The sequence below is a fragment of the Choloepus didactylus genome, chromosome 12 (assembly GCF_015220235.1).
Source record: "Choloepus didactylus isolate mChoDid1 chromosome 12, mChoDid1.pri, whole genome shotgun sequence".
NCBI classification, from domain to species: domain Eukaryota; kingdom Metazoa; phylum Chordata; class Mammalia; order Pilosa; family Megalonychidae; genus Choloepus; species Choloepus didactylus.
In genome coordinates this window covers 19747192-19766863 of record NC_051318.1, presented here as the reverse complement: position 1 = coordinate 19766863, position 19672 = coordinate 19747192, and the positions used below count along the sequence as shown (strand labels likewise).

The window sequence follows — 19672 nt, the reverse complement described above, 5'->3', positions numbered from 1 at the left end:
CCTAAGAGGTGTTACCTATATAGTGCATAAGAATGTCCACCAGAGTGACCTCTCGACTCCATTCGAAATCTCTCAGCCACTGAAACTTTATTTCGTTTCATTTCACATCCCCCTTTTGGTCAAGAAGATATTCTCAATCCCACGATTCTAGGTCCAGGTTCATCCCCAGGAGTCATATCCTGCATTGCCAGGGAGATTTACACCCCTGTGAGTCAGGTCCCACGTAGAGGGGACCGCAGTAGTTAACCTGCCGAGGTGGCTTAGTTAGAGAGGCGGGGGTGGGGGGATGCCACATCTGAGCAGCAAAGAGGTACTCGGGGGAGAGATTTAGGCACAATTATATGCAAGTCTAGCCTCTCCCTTGCAGTAACGTGCTTCTAAGGGCAAGTCCCATTTTTCTACTCATCACATTTTTCTACTCAGCACATCAAACTGCCAGTCCTCAGTGTCTGTGACAACATCAGCATCAGTCCATGTGAGGAAGGCCAACACTTCCACATTTTCCCCCAGCTCCTCAGGGGGGCTCTGCAAATATGTTTTTATTATCTGCCCAAATTACTTTGGGATGTGTCACTGTTTCACTCTAACCGATACAAACCTACCGTATCTCACTTCCTATTCAAAGTTCCATGTAATTGTGGTGTTTGAGCAAACTGACTGTAGAGTTATACTGTTTAGAAAATATAGATCCTGCACCAAATAGACATCTCTTCCCTTGGTCTCACATGGAAATTGAAGTTTTAAAACACAGTCAGTTTCAACCTTTACCCTTTGGTCCAGTTTGCCCTAGTCTTAAGGAGGGATGTTTTTTAAAGCTAATGTTAACATTTTTGATGTGTAGATTACCAGCTACCAGATAGCAAATCTTTCAGCAACATCAAAGCCGGCCTTCAGGATACCTCTGGGAATTCAGTGCCTCTTGAGGATGTTCACATCAAGGGGAGAATAATAGACTTTGTAGCACAGGTATGTCGTTTGTGGTTATGATAAATTAAAAGGACGTAAATCATATATGAGAAAAGTTTTTAATTTTTTAAAACTTCTTGTTTAGTACCATACATACAGCCTAACATTCCCCCTTTTAGCCACATTCAGATATATAATCCAGTACTGTTAATTACATCCACAGTGTTGTGCTGCCATCACCACCATCCATTACCAAATGTTTCCATAATTCCAAATAGAAACTCTGTACATTTTAAGCCTTAAGTCCCTATTCCCTATCCCCTTCCCATACCCTGGTAGCCTATTGTTCAAACTTAGCTCCTGAAGGGCTTGGGTCAGCACAGCCCCAAACCCAAAGAACACACTAGGCACAGAATCAGACGTGAGTTTTATTAGGACTTACGAACAGATTTTTCCTGGTGGCAGCCATTCGGGAAGTCAGTACTCCACAAAGGTAGTTGTGCACGGGGCAGCTTGTAAGGGTTTAGGACAAAGACATTCCATAGGGTATGAGAACAGAGTTTCAGCAGGGTCTCATGGCACAGAGGTCTGGAGGTTTTTTTTATCAACAGTGATCAGGGGAAGGGAGTTTCAGTGCTTTACAAGATGAGTGGTTTAAATACCATCTGTACATTCTTTCCTCCTTGAAGAGGTCTGTTGATGTTTAACTTCCGTGCTAGTCATGTAGGCAGTCATGTATGTGCAGTGACTTACTCTCAGTATGGAGGGCCCTGGGTCTCCACACCTATATTCTAGATTCTGACTCCATAAATGAGAATTTGATTGCAATTGCGTGAACTAATCAAAATATGTAAGTTTCTAAAATTCATTTATTGAACAATTCATTGAGCATCTACTTTATGCCAGGCACTGTTCTAGGCTCTGGGCATACATGAATGAACAAGACAAAAACTTTTCCTTCATGGAGCATACATTTTATTGGGGAATAGGCTATAAGCATGATAAGTAAGTAAATATGCAATATGTATATTGGTGTGAGGTGCTAAGAAGAAAAATCAAATCTGGAAGGGGATAGGGAGCATACAGGATGGAGGGGCATTGAGCTTTTAAGTAGGGTGGCCAAAGAAGCCCTCACCAAGAAGGTGTTATCTGAGTATAAACCTAAAGGAGGTGGGGACTGAACCATGTGGATATCTGGTGGTATCTGGGAATGCTTGTTCTAGGCAGAGGAAACAGCAGTGCAAAGGCCCTGAGGTGGCAGTGAGCTGATGTGGTTGAGGGACATAAGGGGTCCCTGTTGTTGGAGCAGAGCAAGAAGAGTAGTCATAGATTGGGTCAGAGAGATGGTGGTAGGGTACAGCTGATGTAAAGTCATAGGACTGTGGCTCACCTCTGAGTGCAGTGGAAGGCTTTAGGAGATTTTTGGCAGAGGAGTAAAATCACTCTGGCTGCCGTGTTGAGAACAGTCTGAAGAGGACAATTAAGAGATATCTGAGGTCAATTCCTTGGAAAATACTCTGGATGGAAGTTTTGTGGCAGGAGGTTTGTTGGGGAGGACTCTCAGGAGCAACACTGTAAGGGGGTGAGGAAGGAAGGACCTGGCAGCAGGGAAGGTGAACCATGACAGAGACACGGCAGAGTCCTCAGATAAGCTCAGAGGTGGCTCTGAAGCTGGGATGGACCTGCAGACATGCTCTCAGCTGAGGCCAGGGGGCTGGCTTTGTACCCCCTCTTGGAGCAGTTAGTGGATGTGGGCTGCCCCTGGGGAGGGGTCACAACCTTGGGTGAGAGGTTCCTCTTTAGCCTAGGACAGTTCCTGGAGAGGGACTGAGCATCTTCAAGTATAGGAAACTATTGAAGGCATTCAGTCAAGGAGGACAGTGACTGGGACCACAGTGTTCACACTGGTCAATGAGATATTCATTTGCAAGATTGCAGGAGATTGGGCCTCCAGAAGGGTGCTGGCCTGCTGATTTGGGGAGATAAATTATTTATTTAGATAGGAGCCCCTCAAAAAATATTTGTCTGGTGCCCCACACACCCTAGAGGCAGCCCAGCTTACTATCAATTCAGTTGTGGACAGCATTTTGGAATAGGTTAGGGATTAGTGATGAAAAATAAATATTTTGCCTTATTGCAGCATGTTTAAACTTTTACTGTTTATTACATGTATATGTTTTTTTAATTTTCAAATATTTAAAAACTCCCATCTTTTTTTGAGCAAGGGAGTAAAGTATGAAAACTGTCCTTTTAGAAAGATTAATCTAATGACAATATAGACAGTGACATGGATTGGAGTGGGAAAGACTTGATTTAGGAGTCATCTAAGCAGAAAGAGATGAGAATTTAGACTAGAAAAGTGCCTGGAGGACTTGTAGAAAGAGGTGAAAGCCAAAGAGGCATCTCCCAGGAGAAAATACCAAAACACAGTAATAGGTTGGATAGATTGACTATTCTGGAATAGTATCCCAGCCTACGTGACCCCAAGGAGATGTTAAGACCCACAAAACAAAAGGAGCTGTTTTATTCCGGCCTGCTTAACAACAGTTACATTCCTTCTGCTAAGTGCTTACAATACTTCAATGATTTATATTCCAGTCAGGCATGAATGAACTACCTAAATTTGGGGCTGGGTACATTTTATCATGAGACCTAGACTCTACATTGCAATGATATCTCTTCCAACCTGAGTTGGAAATTTGAGGGATATGATAAAATAATTCAAGGAATTTAAAACTACTGTGCATCGTAGTTGTCATTAGTATTTGCTCCAACAAATGTTCCATATGGTTTCATCAAGTATGTGGATTTTTTTTCTTCTTTAGGTCATTGTTTTTCAGACATACACAAATCAAAGTCATGTGCCCATTGAAGCAAAATACATCTTTCCTTTGGATGATAAGGCAGCTGTGTGTGGTTTTGAAGCTTTTATCAATGGGAAGCATATAGTAGGAGAGGTAAGATGAGAAATTTCATTGTGACTGCACTTTGATTTCAGACTCAGTTTCCCATTCACGCAAATCTTCGTTATCTGAGTCTCTATAGCCATAAGGTTGGGACACAACCTTTTCATAAAACAAAAATACTCTTGAAGAACCAAGCACTTATAGTATTAGTCTCCACTATAAACATCCCTCTCTGATTAACTGGTTTCGCTTTCTATCTGCCAGCCTTTGTAGGTCACTATCTCACTAATTCTTTGCCTTTGCATTTCAACAGAGTGTAAAAGAGTAACATTGGAAAATTGGAGAAGCCCTTATATATTTTTGCAAAACTTGTCCTCCACACCTGCTATAAAAGTCAAACTGAAGAAAAGACTGTTTTAATTTTTTAAGAAAAATTGTACCAAAAGAAATAACAGTTGATTTATTCTTTATTTATTCTGAAAATAAGCCCACAATTGCAGTTACAACCCACATTTTATTAAATTTAAGATAAATAATTTATTATTTCTTGTTCAAGGTAAAGTCCCAATCAAACTTTTTTTTTCCGCATTACTGACTCGTAAATATTTTGGTCCCAATTTAAAGAGACTTCTCTTTAATTTGTCTTTTCTCGTTTCAGTTCTTGTCAGACAAATACGTTTTGATGATCGCTTTACATGTTCCCTTAGTTTTCCATTTTTGCCTAGGTTTTAATAAAGATTAATGAAGTTTTGCTTATTAAAATCTGAAGTCATGATTCATAATATGCAAAACAATCTTTTCCAGATTAAAGAGAAGGAAGACGCCCATCGAGAATACCGGGAAGCCATCAGTCAAGGCCATGGAGCTTACTTGATGGATCAGGATGCACCTGTATGACTTGAAATGAACCCATTAGCCTAGCATACTTATTGGAACAGGAAAAACCAAGTTGGAAGATGATTTGAAATTCACAATTCTTACCAGACACCAAGATGATTTAAAGTATTGGGGGGGCCTGGAGTTGCATTTGCTTTTAGCAAAATGAAGTCAAGCCAGTCAGACCGTTTGTCTTTCTTGTCTAAATAATGTGGGAAATAGTGTAATTATTACCAGACTAATAAGAAGAGCCATTTCATTAATGGGGAACTGAGTTCCCCAAAAATGACAACAAAAAGAAAACATTTGGGTTACATAATGTTTCATCTTCTGGTAAAAGAGCTTAATATACTTACAGGATAAACTTTCCTGGTACTAAGCTCACCTAGAAATATACCCATTTTTCACCAAGTTATAACCCACAGGGATGTTTCTGTTGGGTATGTGTTCTTTGCTTTTCAATTATTAGCTTTTATATATAACATATTTACTGGCTTATATATATGTTATATAAACATCATATGGAGAATGTGGGAGAAGGAATAATTACAATATACACTACATTTTTTCCTTAAATATAAGATGCTTTAATGTGCCTTTGGCTGGTGCTAGAAACCCAGTCAGTTTCTAACCAGTGTCTCTAGTACAGATATTTTAGGTTGTTGTTAAAGATAGGTCCATAGGCTCCAGGTATCACCTTAGAGGATGGCACATTGTCACAGTATCATGAAAATTTAATGTTTAGCATGGATGTTTACAATATTTATGATTAATGTAGATTTAAGGGATAAATTACTACTTTTGACATTGAAGCTATTCATTGAATAAGCAATAAGCAATGAAGAGATGATTATTGACCAGTTAATAGTGCCACCCCTGAATAAAGTGGATGTGTAAAAGCCTGGGGTTTATTTGAGAGACTGCCACTTACTGGTGTAAAGATATAGTCATAAATGAATTGCTCTAGAAATTTTCCTCCTTGGTGCTAACATATCTCCTTAACAATATGGTCCAGAGGAAAACAGTCTTCACAAACACTGTTGCTTATAGATAAAGTCAGGTCAGAACCATTGCTAATTCGAACCTTCGGGTGTCCCAGAATGTATTTTGCCATCTGATGACTATAATGAGAACACAATTATCAGACGACTAAGAAACTGGCTTTAGATATCCAAGGAATTGAGGTGAAATCAATTGTAGTGAGAATGTTGTAGAGAGACATTCAAGTTACAAATTAACATGTCAGAAATGTGGGTGAAGTCAGAAAAAGCATGTCTTGTGAAAGACCCAGGTACCAGCCATGGTCTCTGCAGTTCCTCACTGCAGTGCACTTGCTCATTGCACACTTGTTGTGCACTCGTTACCACAGTCCTTCCTTCTCCATTCTTTGCTCCATTCTTAGCAGTAACTATTTCAAACCTTTACCATTCTCCTTAAACTAGCAATCCTATCTCTATTTTCATCACTATCAATTGTTGACCCCCTCTTCTTACTTCAAGTGAAAATAATTATAAATCATGAATTCCTTAAGCTTTCCTACTCTCCAACTCAAAAATGATATCTTCAGTTTCCTCTGTCCTTTCCACCCTAATTATTTCTAACACTAATCCCTTCTCTTATGCTCTTTATCCTGTCTTGAATCATTTTTTCCTAGTCCTTGCTCCATCAGCCATTTCCTTTTATCTGTATTTCCAGGTCTGTGTAGCCTAAAAAGGAGAGCAAACTCTGCTTTTACTCCTGCTTCTCTCAAACTACCATCCCATTTTCTCTTTCCCTTCAGCAAAAGACTTAGCCATTTTCTTACTTGCCATTTATTCCTCAATGTACTGCAAAGACACCCCCACCAGGCCCCAAAATGCCCACTACAATTTCCTGCGATCTCCAAAATGCCAAAACAATAGCCACTCGCTGTCATTCTAGACCACCCATCTGCAGTATTGACACCACTAACTACCCCTTTCTTCATTTTAACAATTAAACCAATATTAGTACCTATGCCAGATGGTAGTGGTTTAAAAATAACATTATCCCACATTGTTTACACAATCTAGTATGGATACCAAACTAAATAAGTATGAGGTATGATGGAGTAATAGAGACATGAATTTAATGTAATAATGGCACAACAAGGCAATGGATAAGTCAGCTTTGCTGGGTCAGGGAGCCTTCCCAGGGACAAAGACACATGATCAGTAGGAATTCTTCAGGTAAAGTAAGAAGTAAGGGCATTGGAAACAGAGGGAACACACATACACAAGCTGTAGAAGACCTGAAACAGCACAGTTCCTTGGGAAAATGGAAGTATTTTGCGCTGGTACTCCATGGATAAGACTTGCCCTTGGGGTAGCAATAAAAGGTTGGAGCTGCCTAAGGGACAACATGGGCTGGGAAGGCCAGGTGGGTGACTGTGGAAATCTAGGCAGGAGATACAAGGAAGGCCTGAAGTAAGGTAGTGACACTGGAAATGGAGAGGTTGTAGCAGATGTGAAGGATGCTATGGAGATAGAATGTACAACTGGTTGAAAACTGGAGGATATGTGTAGCAGTGAGAAAGGAGTCAAGAATGATGCTTGGTTAGTTCTGGCTTGGGAAACCAGAGCTTGTTCACTGCTTCAAGGCAGGGATTTGGGAGGAGCAGATTCTATGTGGGCATGGAGGTCATGGAGTGGAAGGAGATAAGTAATCTGAGGTAGAACATTGTGGACATGTGGCCCTGAGGCAGCTGGCTGTATGGTCAGTAGCTCAAGAAAGAGATCAGAATAGGAGGTGGACATCTGGGAGTTACCGTGGGAGGCTCTGTGATGACCTGGTGACAGAGATCGGGCATGATCCAAAGATGCTATCCTGAAACCTTTAAGTTTTGGGTGGTAGAGGAGAAGTGAAAAAGGACCTGAGCTGCCATAGCTAGGGAAAGTTCCCTAACAATCGTATCACTTCTTTAAGGCTAATTAAAATAATTTTTTTTTCTCTAAGATTCCTTGGGTTAAGGCAAAATAAACAGTGTGTAATTGACTAGAATCAAATTTATATTATTCCACTTTGGGTATATACATTAATTAATCATTTAATTTATTGTGGAGTCATGTTGAAAAGAACAGGATGAGATGTTCATTAAAATAAATCAATAATTAAATATAAAAATATAAAAAATCAGACACAACTTATTACGTGCTATGTCTAAAACTGACCTCATTACCTTCTGCTCCAAACTGCTTCTTCCTCTTGTACTCCTTGTCTAGTAATGGCTTCACCATTTACCCAGTCAGCCAAGGGAGAAATCTGGGAGTCATCCTTCTCTTCTTCCTTTGCCTTCCTCCATTTTCCATATCCTGTTAATCAACTGTTAAATTTTTCTGCTAAATATCTTTGGAATCTGCCCAATGTCACCACCTCTCCATAGCCATTACTCTAATGTAGTAGCCATCAGCTAGTCCCTTGACTCACTGGAATGGAAGGCATGGAAGGCCCTCCAAGACCTGGCCCTGCTTAATTCTGCAGTCGTCTCACACCACTTTCTTCGTCTCAGTTAATATTCCAAAAAGCCCGAGAGATATTTATTTTTCTCCCAAACATATGCCATTTGCTATCTCTCTGCCCTTTGTTCCTCTGATTAGAATGCTCTAATCCATTTGTTTACTTGATTTTTTTAAATGTCTTTTATAAAATCAAGCTAAGATGAGCCATTTGTGTGGGGACTCTGCTGTCAACACTCACAGTCAGGGCAGATGGGAAGCCATTGGGGTGGGGCGTGCTTGGGTGTCACTCCCCAGTCAGGATGCGGTTCTGTACCAAGAGGCCTCTGCCTCCCTCTCCCGTAGATGTCAAGCCCTCCAGGGTCTCCTTTAGCACAAGAAACCTTTGTCTTCCAGATTCTGTTATCATGTTCTAAGGAAGAATTGGGAGATTGTGACTCAAGTAGTTTTTGTAATAGGAATGATAAGTGCATAGAATGAATGTGCTTTTGAGTTACAAGCTAACTAATAATGTTTGTTTCAGGACGTTTTCACTGTAAGTGTTGGAAACTTACCCCCTAAGGCTAAGGTTCTTATCAAAATTACCTACATCACTGAGCTCAGCATGCAAGGTCCTCTTGCTGTCTTCTTCATGCCAGGCACTGTCGCACCCTGGCAACAGGACAAAGCCCTGAATGAGAACATCCAGGTTAGTATGCCTAAGATCTGAGGAGGCCTTTCTTAGGATTTATGTATAGGGGAGAAAAAATACCTAAAATAATTTAATGTTCATGGCATAAAGTAAATTTTACTGATGTTTATAGTATTTAAATAGATTTAATGCTTGTAAAATGAATGGAATAAAAGACAGATACACTCAATAGGCCAATATTTTTATTCTATTCAGTCATAGAGTAAGAATTAAGAATTTAGGTAAGCAAAGAGAATGCTAACTAGTTAAAAGAAAAAAATAAAAGCCATCCTGAATTCCTTCACCCAGAGATAACTACTGGTTATCTTTCTAGAGTTCTTAATATTTATATATTTATAAAAAGTTTGTGCATATGTGTATTTTATATATATGTCTTATATGTATATATCTTACATATATACACAGATGTACACATGTGCACACACACATACATATATATATAGTTGAAAATCTTTGTCAAAATGGTCATAAATTATCCTCCATATCAGTTGTATTTTAGAAGTTAGTGTGTTTCTGAATGTATATCAACTGAAACCAGCTGTATTGTTGTGGCTGTCAGTTGGGGCTCTGGTTAGATTACATTCAGCATAGAGTCTCATTGTGAAACTTAATAAATTTTTACTTATATATATATTTTCTTTTAACAGGATATGGTAGAGAAGATATGTATAAAGGAAATAGGATCAAAGGAAAGGTTAGTATCTAAAATAGAAAACCTGTCAACTAATCATTCAGTGGACATTACCATCATGGTTTAAATTTTCATTTAAAACTATTTGAAAAAGCACAGGTAGAAATCTAAGACATTAGACTAAAAGATAATGTTCTCGAGAACCCAAGATACTGGCTAGGTAAAACCCGGGACCGACTGCGGATACAATAGTGAGAACCGCGCAGTGAAGCACGGCAGGAGCAGGCTCTCCCAACAACTTGGTATCTGGCATGGAGGATAGCACCACCCACACCCACTGCTGATTGTCTCAGGGCCAGGGGGACAGAGGGGAGCCAAAAGGAGAAAGAAACCGCGCCCCTTGCAGCCATCTCCCCGGCAGGCTGGGAACGCGCCTGCCTGGGGCTGGACCCACAACCCAGAGCCACACCAAGAAACCCAGTGTGACGGAGTGATTCCCGCAGCACTGAGCACATGCCACAATATTGGCCATGGACAGTGGCCTTTAGGGCACCCACAGCTAATTGTCCCAGAGCTGGGAAGGCGGAGCTGTGCAAAGAGGGGAAAATTAACACGCCCCATTCAACCATCTTTACAGAAGGCTGGGAACGCCACTGCACGGCCCGGTGGCCCAGGGCTTCCCTGGAGGGCTGGCACACACTTGTGATGTGGCACAGCCTTCCCTCGGCAGGGGTCCCGGAAGAGCAAGGCTCAGAGGGGGGACTTACTCAGAAATCCCAGGGTCCCTACGCCAGTGCCAGGGACTTGTGGGTCAGTGGCAGAGACGATCTGTGGTGGGACTGACTGAAGGCTTGTACTCTTGCAACAGCCTTAAATCTCTGGGAACACCTAGGAGGTTTGATTATTATTAAAGCTGCCCTGCCTCCCTAACCGCTCAGACACACGCCCCACATTCAGAGTGGACAGCACCAACAACACACCCAAACTTGGTGTACCAATTGAACCCCACAAGAATCTGACACCCACACACCACAAAGACAAAGCTGGGGAGAACTGACTTGAGGGGAATAGGTGACTTGTGGATGCCATCTGCTGGTTAGTTAGAGAAAGTGTGTGCCACCAAACTGTAGATCTGACAAATTAGAGATTGGTATTTTATAGACCCTGAAAGAACCCTATCAAGTGAAGCAAATGCCAAGAGGCCAAAAACAACAGAAAATCTTAAAGCATATGATAAAACCAGATGATATGAGACCCCAAACCCAAACACCCAAATCAAAAGATCAGAAGAGACACAATACTTGGTACAATTAATCAAAGAACTAAAGTCAAAAAATGAGAGCATGGCACGGGATATAAAGGACATAAAGAAGAACTTAGAAGAGCATAAAGTACCCCACCTCGATGGTTGCTAACATGACCACGGACATAGGGGACTGGTGGTTTGATGGGTTGAGCCCTCTACCATAGGTTTTACCCTTGGGAAGACGGTTGCTGCAAAGGAGAGGCTAGGCCTCCCTATAATTGTGCCTAAGAGCCTCCTCCCAAATGCCTCTTTGTTGCTCAGATGTGGCCCTCTGTCTCTAGCTAAGCCAACTTGAAAGGTGAAATCACTGCCCTCCGCCCTACGTGGGATCAGACACCCAGGGGAGTGAATCTCCCTGGCAACGTGGAATATGACTCCCGGGGAGGAATGTAGACCTGGCATCGTGGGACGGAGAACATCTTCTTGACCAAAAGGGGGATGTGAAAGGAAATGAAATAAGCTTCAGTGGCAGAGAGATTCCAAAAAGAGCCGAGAGGTCACTCTGGTGGGCACTCTTACGCACAATTTAGACAACCCTTTTTAGGTTCTAAAGAATTGGGGTGGCTGGTGGTGGATACCTGAAACTATCAAACTACAACCCAGAACCCATGAATCTAGAAGACAATTGTATAAAAATGTAGCTTATGAGGGGTGACAATGGGATTGGGAAAGCCATAAGGACCACACTCCCCTTTGTCTAGTTTATGGATGGATGAGTAGAAAAATACGGGAAGGAAACAAATAAACAAACAGACAAAGGTACCCAGTGTTCTTTTTTACTTCAATTGCTCTTTTTCACTTTAATTATTATTATTGTTATTTTTGTGTGTGTGCTAATGAAGGTGTCAGGGATTGATTTAGGTGATGAATGTACCACTATGTAATGATACTGTGAACAATCGAATGTACAATTTGTTTTGTATGACTGCGTGGTATGTGAATATATCTCAATAAAATGAAGATAAAAAAAGAAGAGCATGAAGAAATTGCAAGAGTAAATAAAAAAAATTGATCTATGGAAATAAAAGAAACTGTTGGGCAAATTAAAAAGACATTAGACACTCATAACACAAGATTAGAGAAAGTTGAACAACAACTCAGTGTCCTCGAGGACCACAGAACAGAAAATGAAAGAACAAAAGAAAGAATGGAGACAAAAATCGAAAAGGATCTCAGGGATACGATAGATAAAATAAAACGTCCAAATTTAAGACTCATCAGTGTCCCAGAAGGGGTAGAGAACGGTAAAGGTCTAGAAAGAGTATTCAAAGAAATTGTTGGGGAAAACTTCCCAAACCTTCTGCACAATGTAAATACACAAAGCATAAATGCCCAGCGAACTCCAAATAGAATAAATCCAAATAAACCCACTCCAAGCATATTCTGATCAGACTCTCAAATACTGAAAAGAAAGAGCAAGTTCTGAAAGCAGCAAGACAAAAGCAATTCACCACATAGAAAGGAAACAACATAAGACTAAGTAATGACTACTCAGCGGCCACCATGGAGGCGAGAAGGCAGTGGCATGATGTATTTAAAACTCTGAGAGAGAAAAATTTCCAACCAAGAATACTTTATTCAGCAAAAGTCTCCTTCAGATTTGAGAGAGAGCTTAAATTTTTCACAGACCAAAAAATGCTGAGATTTTGCTAATAAAAGACCTGCGCTACTTGAGATACTAAAGGGAGCCCTACCAACAGAGAAACAAAGAAAGGAGAGAGAGAGAGAAATTTGGCAGATGTGTGAAACATTGCATCTCGGGTCACAGGGGCTCACGTTCTTCTCTGGTGATTGCGGATCTTTCTCCGGAGTGGACCATGTGCTGGGACTTAAAACAAGACTCAATAAATTTTAAAAAAAAATTGAATTTATTCAGGGCACGTTCTCTGACCACAATGGAATACAATAGAGGTTGGTGGCCATCGGAGACTTGGAGGATTCACAGACACCTGGAGGGTAAAAATTAGGGGGAGATGAAGACACTCCCAGATAATCAAAAGCTGAGGGACTTCAACACCAGTAGATCAGTCGTATAAGAAATGCTAAAGGGAATTGAGCAGGCTGAAAGGAAGGGACACTAAACAATTGACTGAAACCACATGAAGAAGATTTCCAGTAAAGGTCGCATGGTAAATATAAATACCAATGCTACTGTATTTTTGATTTGTAACTCCACTGTTTACTTCCTACAGTATCTAAAGTACATAAACTGTAAAGATAAATCAGTGGTTTTGGACTCAATGTAAAATATGTAATTTTTGACAAGAACTACATAAAGGTGGGGGAATGGAGGAGTAAAGGAACATAGTTTATGTGTCCTGTTGAAGTTAAGTTGGTATCAAAGACAAACAAGACTTAAGAGGTTAAATTTAAGCCCCACAATAAACACAAAGAAAGTATCAGAGAATATGATCATAGAATGAAAAGTGTAGAATGGGTTACTAGAAGTGGGTGAAGGGGCAATGGGAAGTTAAGAAAGGAGTGTAGTGTTTCTGTTTGGGGTGAAGGGAAATTTCTAGTAATGGATGGTGGGAAGGTGATAGCATTTCAACATTCTAAATGTGATTAATCCCACTAATGGAATTCTAGGGAGGGGTTGGAATGGGAAGATTTAGGCTGTATATATGTTTCCACGAGTGAAAAAAAAAAAAAAAAAAGACTTCTAAATAGACAATGACAATTAAATGCCAAGGATGATCCTGGATGGGATCTGAGGATGGAGGAGAGGAGGCTCAAAGGGACACAGTTGGGACATAAGAAAAAAAAAAGGAAATATAGAATGTAAGCTTTGTATCAATGTTCAATTTCTTGAACTTCTTAGCTGCGCTTAATGGGAATGCATAAAAGAATGTTCTTGTTCATAGGAAATGTATATGTGAATTACATTGTTTGTTCAAGGATGCGTGCAGCCTGCTCTCATATGTTCAGAAGACAGAGCAATATGTGATGGGTGATAGATAGGGAGGAAGGGAGGGAGGGAGGAAGGGCAAGAAAGAAATGGTAGTGTGACAGGATGTTAAAGTTGGTGGATCGGAGTATCAGTGGAGGGGGGTCGGGGTATGCTGGAATTCTGTGTATGGGGTTTGTATTGTTTTTGCAACTGTTCCTGTAAGTTTGAATTTATTTCAAAATAAAATTTGAAAAAAAAAAAAGATAATGTTCTCTTCATTTTTTTTAGCTTCTCCTTGAGTCTGTCTATTGAGATGCCATATGTGATTGGATTCATTTCTAGTGATACACATAAACTGAAACAAAAGGTTAGTAAATCTTTTTATTTTTTCAGAACTCATTTAAAAATTAATTTTATTTTATCAAAGTCATACGTGCACGTGGTTTAAAAAGTCAACTAATCCTGACAACAGCTTCTAAAAAGGAGCAAGTTCTGCTGTGCCCCTGCCCATCCTCCTGACAAGCCCCCAGAGACACTGAACCACTGCAGAATATTTTAGTTGTTTTTTCTGATACTTGTTCCAGGTTTTAAATGAAGGTTGTACTGTCTCTTGATTCACCTGTTTCAGAAATTGTGTTTTGACTTCCTAGTACGGTGGATGAAAAGTTAGCTCTCTTACCCCCTCCATTCACCTCACTTGCCCTTTTTCTCTCCCCTTTGTTCCAAAAGAATTTTATCACAATTTTTAGTTAAATCAATAGTCAATGTTTAATTTATTATGACTATGTGAATACTGTTTACCACTGAGCTGAGAAATGTATTCTGATTACATTTTTTTTTTTACATCTTTATGTATTATTTCCTGATGGGGGCAGGAATGTTACTTTTTTCGATAGCTCAGTTTCTAAGAATCAGTCCATATTTCTTTTCTTTTCTTTTTTTTTTTTTAATCTTCATTTTATTGAGATATATTCACATACCACGCAGTCATACAAAACAAATCGTACTTTCGATTGTTTACAGTACCATTACATAGTGGTACATTCATCACCCAAATCAATCCCTGACACCTTCATTAGCACACACACAAAAATAACAAGAATAATAATTAGAGTGAAAAAGAGCAATTGAAGTAAAAAAGAACACTGGGTAACTTTGTCTGTTTGTTTCCTTCCCCTATTTTTCTACTCATCCATCCATAAACTAGACAAAGTGGAGTGTGGTCCTTATGGCTTTCCCAATCCCATTGTCACCCCTCATAAGCTACATTTTTATACAACTGTCTTCGAGATTCATGGGTTCTGGGTTGTAGTTTGATAGTTTCAGGTATCCACCACCAGCTACCCCAATTCTTTAGAACCTAAAAAGGGATGTCTAAAGGGTGCATAAGAGTGCCCACCAGAGTGACCTCTCGGCTCCTTTTGGAATCTCTCTGCCACTGAAGCTTATTTCATTTCCTTTCACATCCCCCTTTTGGTCAAGAAGATGTTCTCCGTCCCACGATGCCAGGTCTGCATTCCTCCCCGGGAGTCATATTCCACGTTGACAGGGAGATTCACTCCCCTGGGTGTCTGATCCCACGTAGGGGGGAGGGCAGTGATTTCACCTTTCAAGTTGGCTTAGCTAGAGAGACAGGGCCACATCTGAGCAACAAAGAGGCATTCGGGAGGAGGCTCTTAGGCACAACCATAGGGAGGCCTAGCCTCTCCTTTGCAGCAACCGTCTTCCCAAGGGTAAGACCTGTGGTAGAGGGCTCAACCCATCCAACCACCAGTCCCCTATGTCTGTGGTCATGTTAGCAACCATGGAGGTGGGGTAGGTGAATACCCCTGCATTCTCCACAGGCTCCTCAAGGGGGCACTACATCTTTTTTTTTTCCTTGTTTTTCTTTTTTTTTTTTTTTAACTTTCCCTTCTATTTTTTTTTTTTAATCATCATTTTATTGAGATATATTCACATACCACGCAGTCATACAAAACAAATTGTACTTTCGATTGTTTACAGTACCATTACATAGTTGTACATTCATCACCTAAATCAATCCCTGACACCTTCATTAGCACACACACAAAAATAACAAGAATAATAATTAGAGTGAAAAAGAGCAATTGAAGTAAAAAAGAACACTGGGTACCTTTTCCTGTTTGTTTCCTTCCCCTACTTTTCTACACATCCATCCATAAACTAGACAAAGTGGAGTTTGGTCCTTATGGCATTCCCAATCCCATTGTCACCCCTCATAAGCTACATTTTTATACAACTGTCTTCGAGATTCATGGGTTCTGGGTTGTAGTTTAATAGTTTCAGGTATCCACCACCAGCTACCCCAATTCTTTAGAACCTAAAAAAGGTTGTCTAAAGTGTGCGTAAGAGTGCCCACCAGAGTGATCTCTCGGCTCGTTTTGGAATCTCTCTGCCACTGAAGCTTATTTCATTTCCTTTCACATCCCCCTTTTGGTCAAGAAGATGTTCTCCATCCCACGATGCCGGGTCTACATTCCTCCCCGGAAGTCATATTCCACGTTGCCAGGGAGATTCACTCCCCTGGGTGTCTGATCCCACGTAGGGGGAAGGGCAGTGATTTCACCTTTCAAGTTGGCTTAGCCAGAGAGAGAGGGCCACATCTGAGCAACAAAGAGGCATTCAGGAGGAGACTCTTAGGCACAAATATAGGGAGGCCTAGCCTCTCCTTTGCAGCAACCGTCTTCCCAAGGGTAAAACTTATGGTACAGGGCTCAACCCATCAAACCACCAGTCCCCTATGTCTGTGGTCATGTTAGCAACCATGGAGGTGGGGTAGGCGAATACCCCTGCATTCTCCACAGGCTCCTCAAGGGGGCACTACATCTTTTTTTTTTTCCTTGTTTGTCTTTTTTCTTTTTTTTTTTTTAACTTTCCCTTCTTTTTTAAATCAACTGTATGAAAAAAAAGTTAAAAAGAAAACAAACATACAATAAAAGAACATTTCAAAGAGACCATAACAAGGGAGTAAGAAAGACAACTAACCTAAGATAACTGCTTAACTTCCAACATGTTCCTACTTTACCCCAAGAAAGTTACCTAATATAGCAACATTTCTGTGAACTTACTCCTACTATATCCATCAGAAATTAACAGACCATAGTCATTCCTGGGCATCCCCAGAACGTTAAATAGCTTATCTGTTCTTCTTGGATTATTGTTCCCCCTTCCTTAATTGCTCTCTATTGCTAGTTCCCCTACATTCTACATTATAAACCATTTGTTTTACATTTTTCAAAGTTCACATTAGTGGTAGCATATAATATTTCTCTTTTTGTGCCTGGCTTATTTCGCTCAGCATTATGTCTTCAAGGTTCATCCATGTTGTCATATGTTTCACGAGATCGTTCCTTCTTACTGCCGCGTTGTATTCCATCATGTGTATAGACCACATTTTATTTATCCACTCATCTGTTGAAGGACATTTGGGTTGTTTCCATCTCTTGGCAATTGTGAATAATGCTGCTATGAACATTGGCGTGCAGATATCTGTTCGTGTCACTGCTATCCGATCTTCCAGGTATATACCGAGAAGTGCAATCGCTGGATCGAATGGTAACTCTATATCTAGTTTTCTAAGGAACTGCCAGACTGACTTCCAGAGCGGCTGAACCATTATACAGTCCCACCAACAATGAATAAGAGTTCCAATTTCTCCACATCCCCTCCAGCATTTGTAGTTTCCTGTTTGTTTAATGGCAGCCACTCTAACCGGTGTTAGATGGTATCTCATTGTGGTCTTAATTTGCATCTCTCTAATAGCTAGTGAAGCTGAACATTTTTTCATGTGTTTCTTGGCCATTTGTATTTCCTCTTCAGGGAACTGTCTTTTCATATCTTTTGCCCATTTTATAATTGGGCCGACTGTACTATTGTCATTGAGTTGTAGGATTTCTTTATATATGCAAGATATCAGTCTTTTGTCAGATACATGGTTTCCAAAAATTTTTTCCCATTGAGTTGGCTGCCTCTTTACCTTTTTGAGAAATTCCTTTGAGGTGCAGAAACTTCTAAGCTTGAGGAGTTCCCATTTATCTATTTTCTCTTTTGTTGCTTGTGCTTTGGGTGTAAAGTCTAGGAAGTGGCCGCCTAATACAAGGTCTTGAAGATGTTTTCCTACATTATCTTCTAGGAGTTTTATGGTACTTTCTTTTATATTGAGATCTTTGGTCCATTTTGAGTTAATTTTTGTGTAGGGGGTGAGGTAGGGGTCCTCTTTCATTCTTTTGGATATGGATATCCAACTCTCCCAGCCCCATTTGTTGAAAAGACCATTATGACTCAGTTCAGTGACTTTGGGGGCCTTATCAGAGATCAGTCGGCCATAGATCTGAGGGTCTATCTCCGAATTCTCAATTCGATTCCATTGATCTATATGTCTATCTTTGTGCCAGTACCATGCTGTTTTGGCAACTGTGGCTTTATAATAAGCTTCAAAGTTAGGGAGTGTAAGTCCTCCCACTTCGTTTTTCTTTTTTAGAGTGTCTTTGGCAATTCGAGGCATCTTCCCTTTCCAAATAAATTTGATAACTAGCTTTTCCAAGTCTGCAAAGTAGGTTGTTGGAATTTTGATTGGGATTGCATTGAATCTGTAGATGAGTTTGGGTAGAATTGACATCTTAATGACATTTAGTCTTCCTATCCATGAACATGGAATATTTTTCCATCTTTTAAGGTCCCCTTCTATTTCTTTTAGTAGAGTTATGTAGTTTTCTTTGTATAGGTCTTTTACATCTTTGGTTAAGTTTATTCCTAGGTACTTGATTTTTTTAGTTGCTATTGAAAATGGTATCTTTTTCTTGAGTGTCTCTTCAGTTTGTTCATTTCCAGCATATAGAAACATTACTGACTTATGTGCATTAACCTTGTATCCCGCTACTTTGCTAAATTTGTTTATTAGCTCTAGTAGCTGTATCGTCGATTTCTCAGGGTTTTCTAGATATAAGATCATATCATCTGCAAACAATGACAGTTTTACTTCTTCTTTTCCAATTTGGATGCCTTTTATTTCTTTGTCTTGCCAGATTGCCCTGACTAGCACTTCCAGCACAATGTTGAATAACAGTGGTGATAGCGGGCATCCTTGTCTTGTTCCTGATCTAAGAGGGAAGGCTTTCAGTCTCTCACCATTGAGTACTATGCTGGCTGTGGGTTTTTCATATATGCTCTTTATCATGTTGAGGAAGTTTCCTTCAATTCCTACCTTTTGAAGTGTTTTTATCAAAAAGGGATGTTGGATTTTGTCAAATGCTTTTTCAGCATCTATTGAGATGATCAATTGATTTTTCCCTTTTGACTTGTTAATGTGTTGTAATACATTGATTGATTTTCTTATGTTGAACCATCCTTGCATGCCTGGAATGAACCCCACTTGGTCATGGTGTATGATTTTTTTAATGTGTCTTTGGATTCGATTTCCAAGTATTTTGTTGAGGATTTTTGCATCTATATTCATTAGGGAGATTGGCCGGTAGTTTTCCTTTTTTGTAGCATCTTTGCCTGGTTTGGGTATTAGATTGATGTTAGCTTCATAAAATGAGTTAGGTAGTGTTCCATTTTCTTCAATGTTTTGAAAGAGTTTGAGTAAGATTGGTGTCAGTTCTTTCTGGAAAGTTTGGTAGAATTCCCCTGTGAAGCCATCTGGCCCTGGGCATTTATTTGTGGGAAGATTTTGATGACTGATTGGATCTCTTTGCTTGTGATGGGTTGGTTGAGATCTTCTATTTCTTCTCTGGTCAGTCTAGGTTGTTCATATGTTTCCAGGAAATTGTCCATTTCCTCTACATTATCCAGTTTGTTGCCATACAGTTGTTCATAGTATCCTCTTATACTTTTTTTAATTTCTTCAGGGTCTGCAGTTATGTCACCTTTTTCATTCATTATTTTGTTGATATGGGTCTTCTCTCTTTTTGATTTTGTCAGTCTAGCTAGGGGCTTGTCAATCTTGTTGATCTTCTCAAAGAACCAACTTT

At 40.0% G+C, this 19672-nt stretch overlaps 1 protein-coding gene across 1 annotated transcript in view; it reads left to right on the top strand.

Annotated features, from left to right (window-relative positions):
* The window catches only part of PARP4 (poly(ADP-ribose) polymerase family member 4), a 130169-nt gene that overhangs the window by 25631 nt on the left and 84866 nt on the right, over positions 1 to 19672 (top strand). The window contains exons 10-15 of the mRNA XM_037799895.1: positions 842 to 966; positions 3732 to 3863; positions 4617 to 4703; positions 8685 to 8849; positions 9500 to 9546; positions 13968 to 14046. Coding sequence (XP_037655823.1) covers positions 842 to 966; positions 3732 to 3863; positions 4617 to 4703; positions 8685 to 8849; positions 9500 to 9546; positions 13968 to 14046 — 635 coding nt within the window. The remainder of the gene's footprint in view (positions 1 to 841; positions 967 to 3731; positions 3864 to 4616; positions 4704 to 8684; positions 8850 to 9499; positions 9547 to 13967; positions 14047 to 19672) is intronic.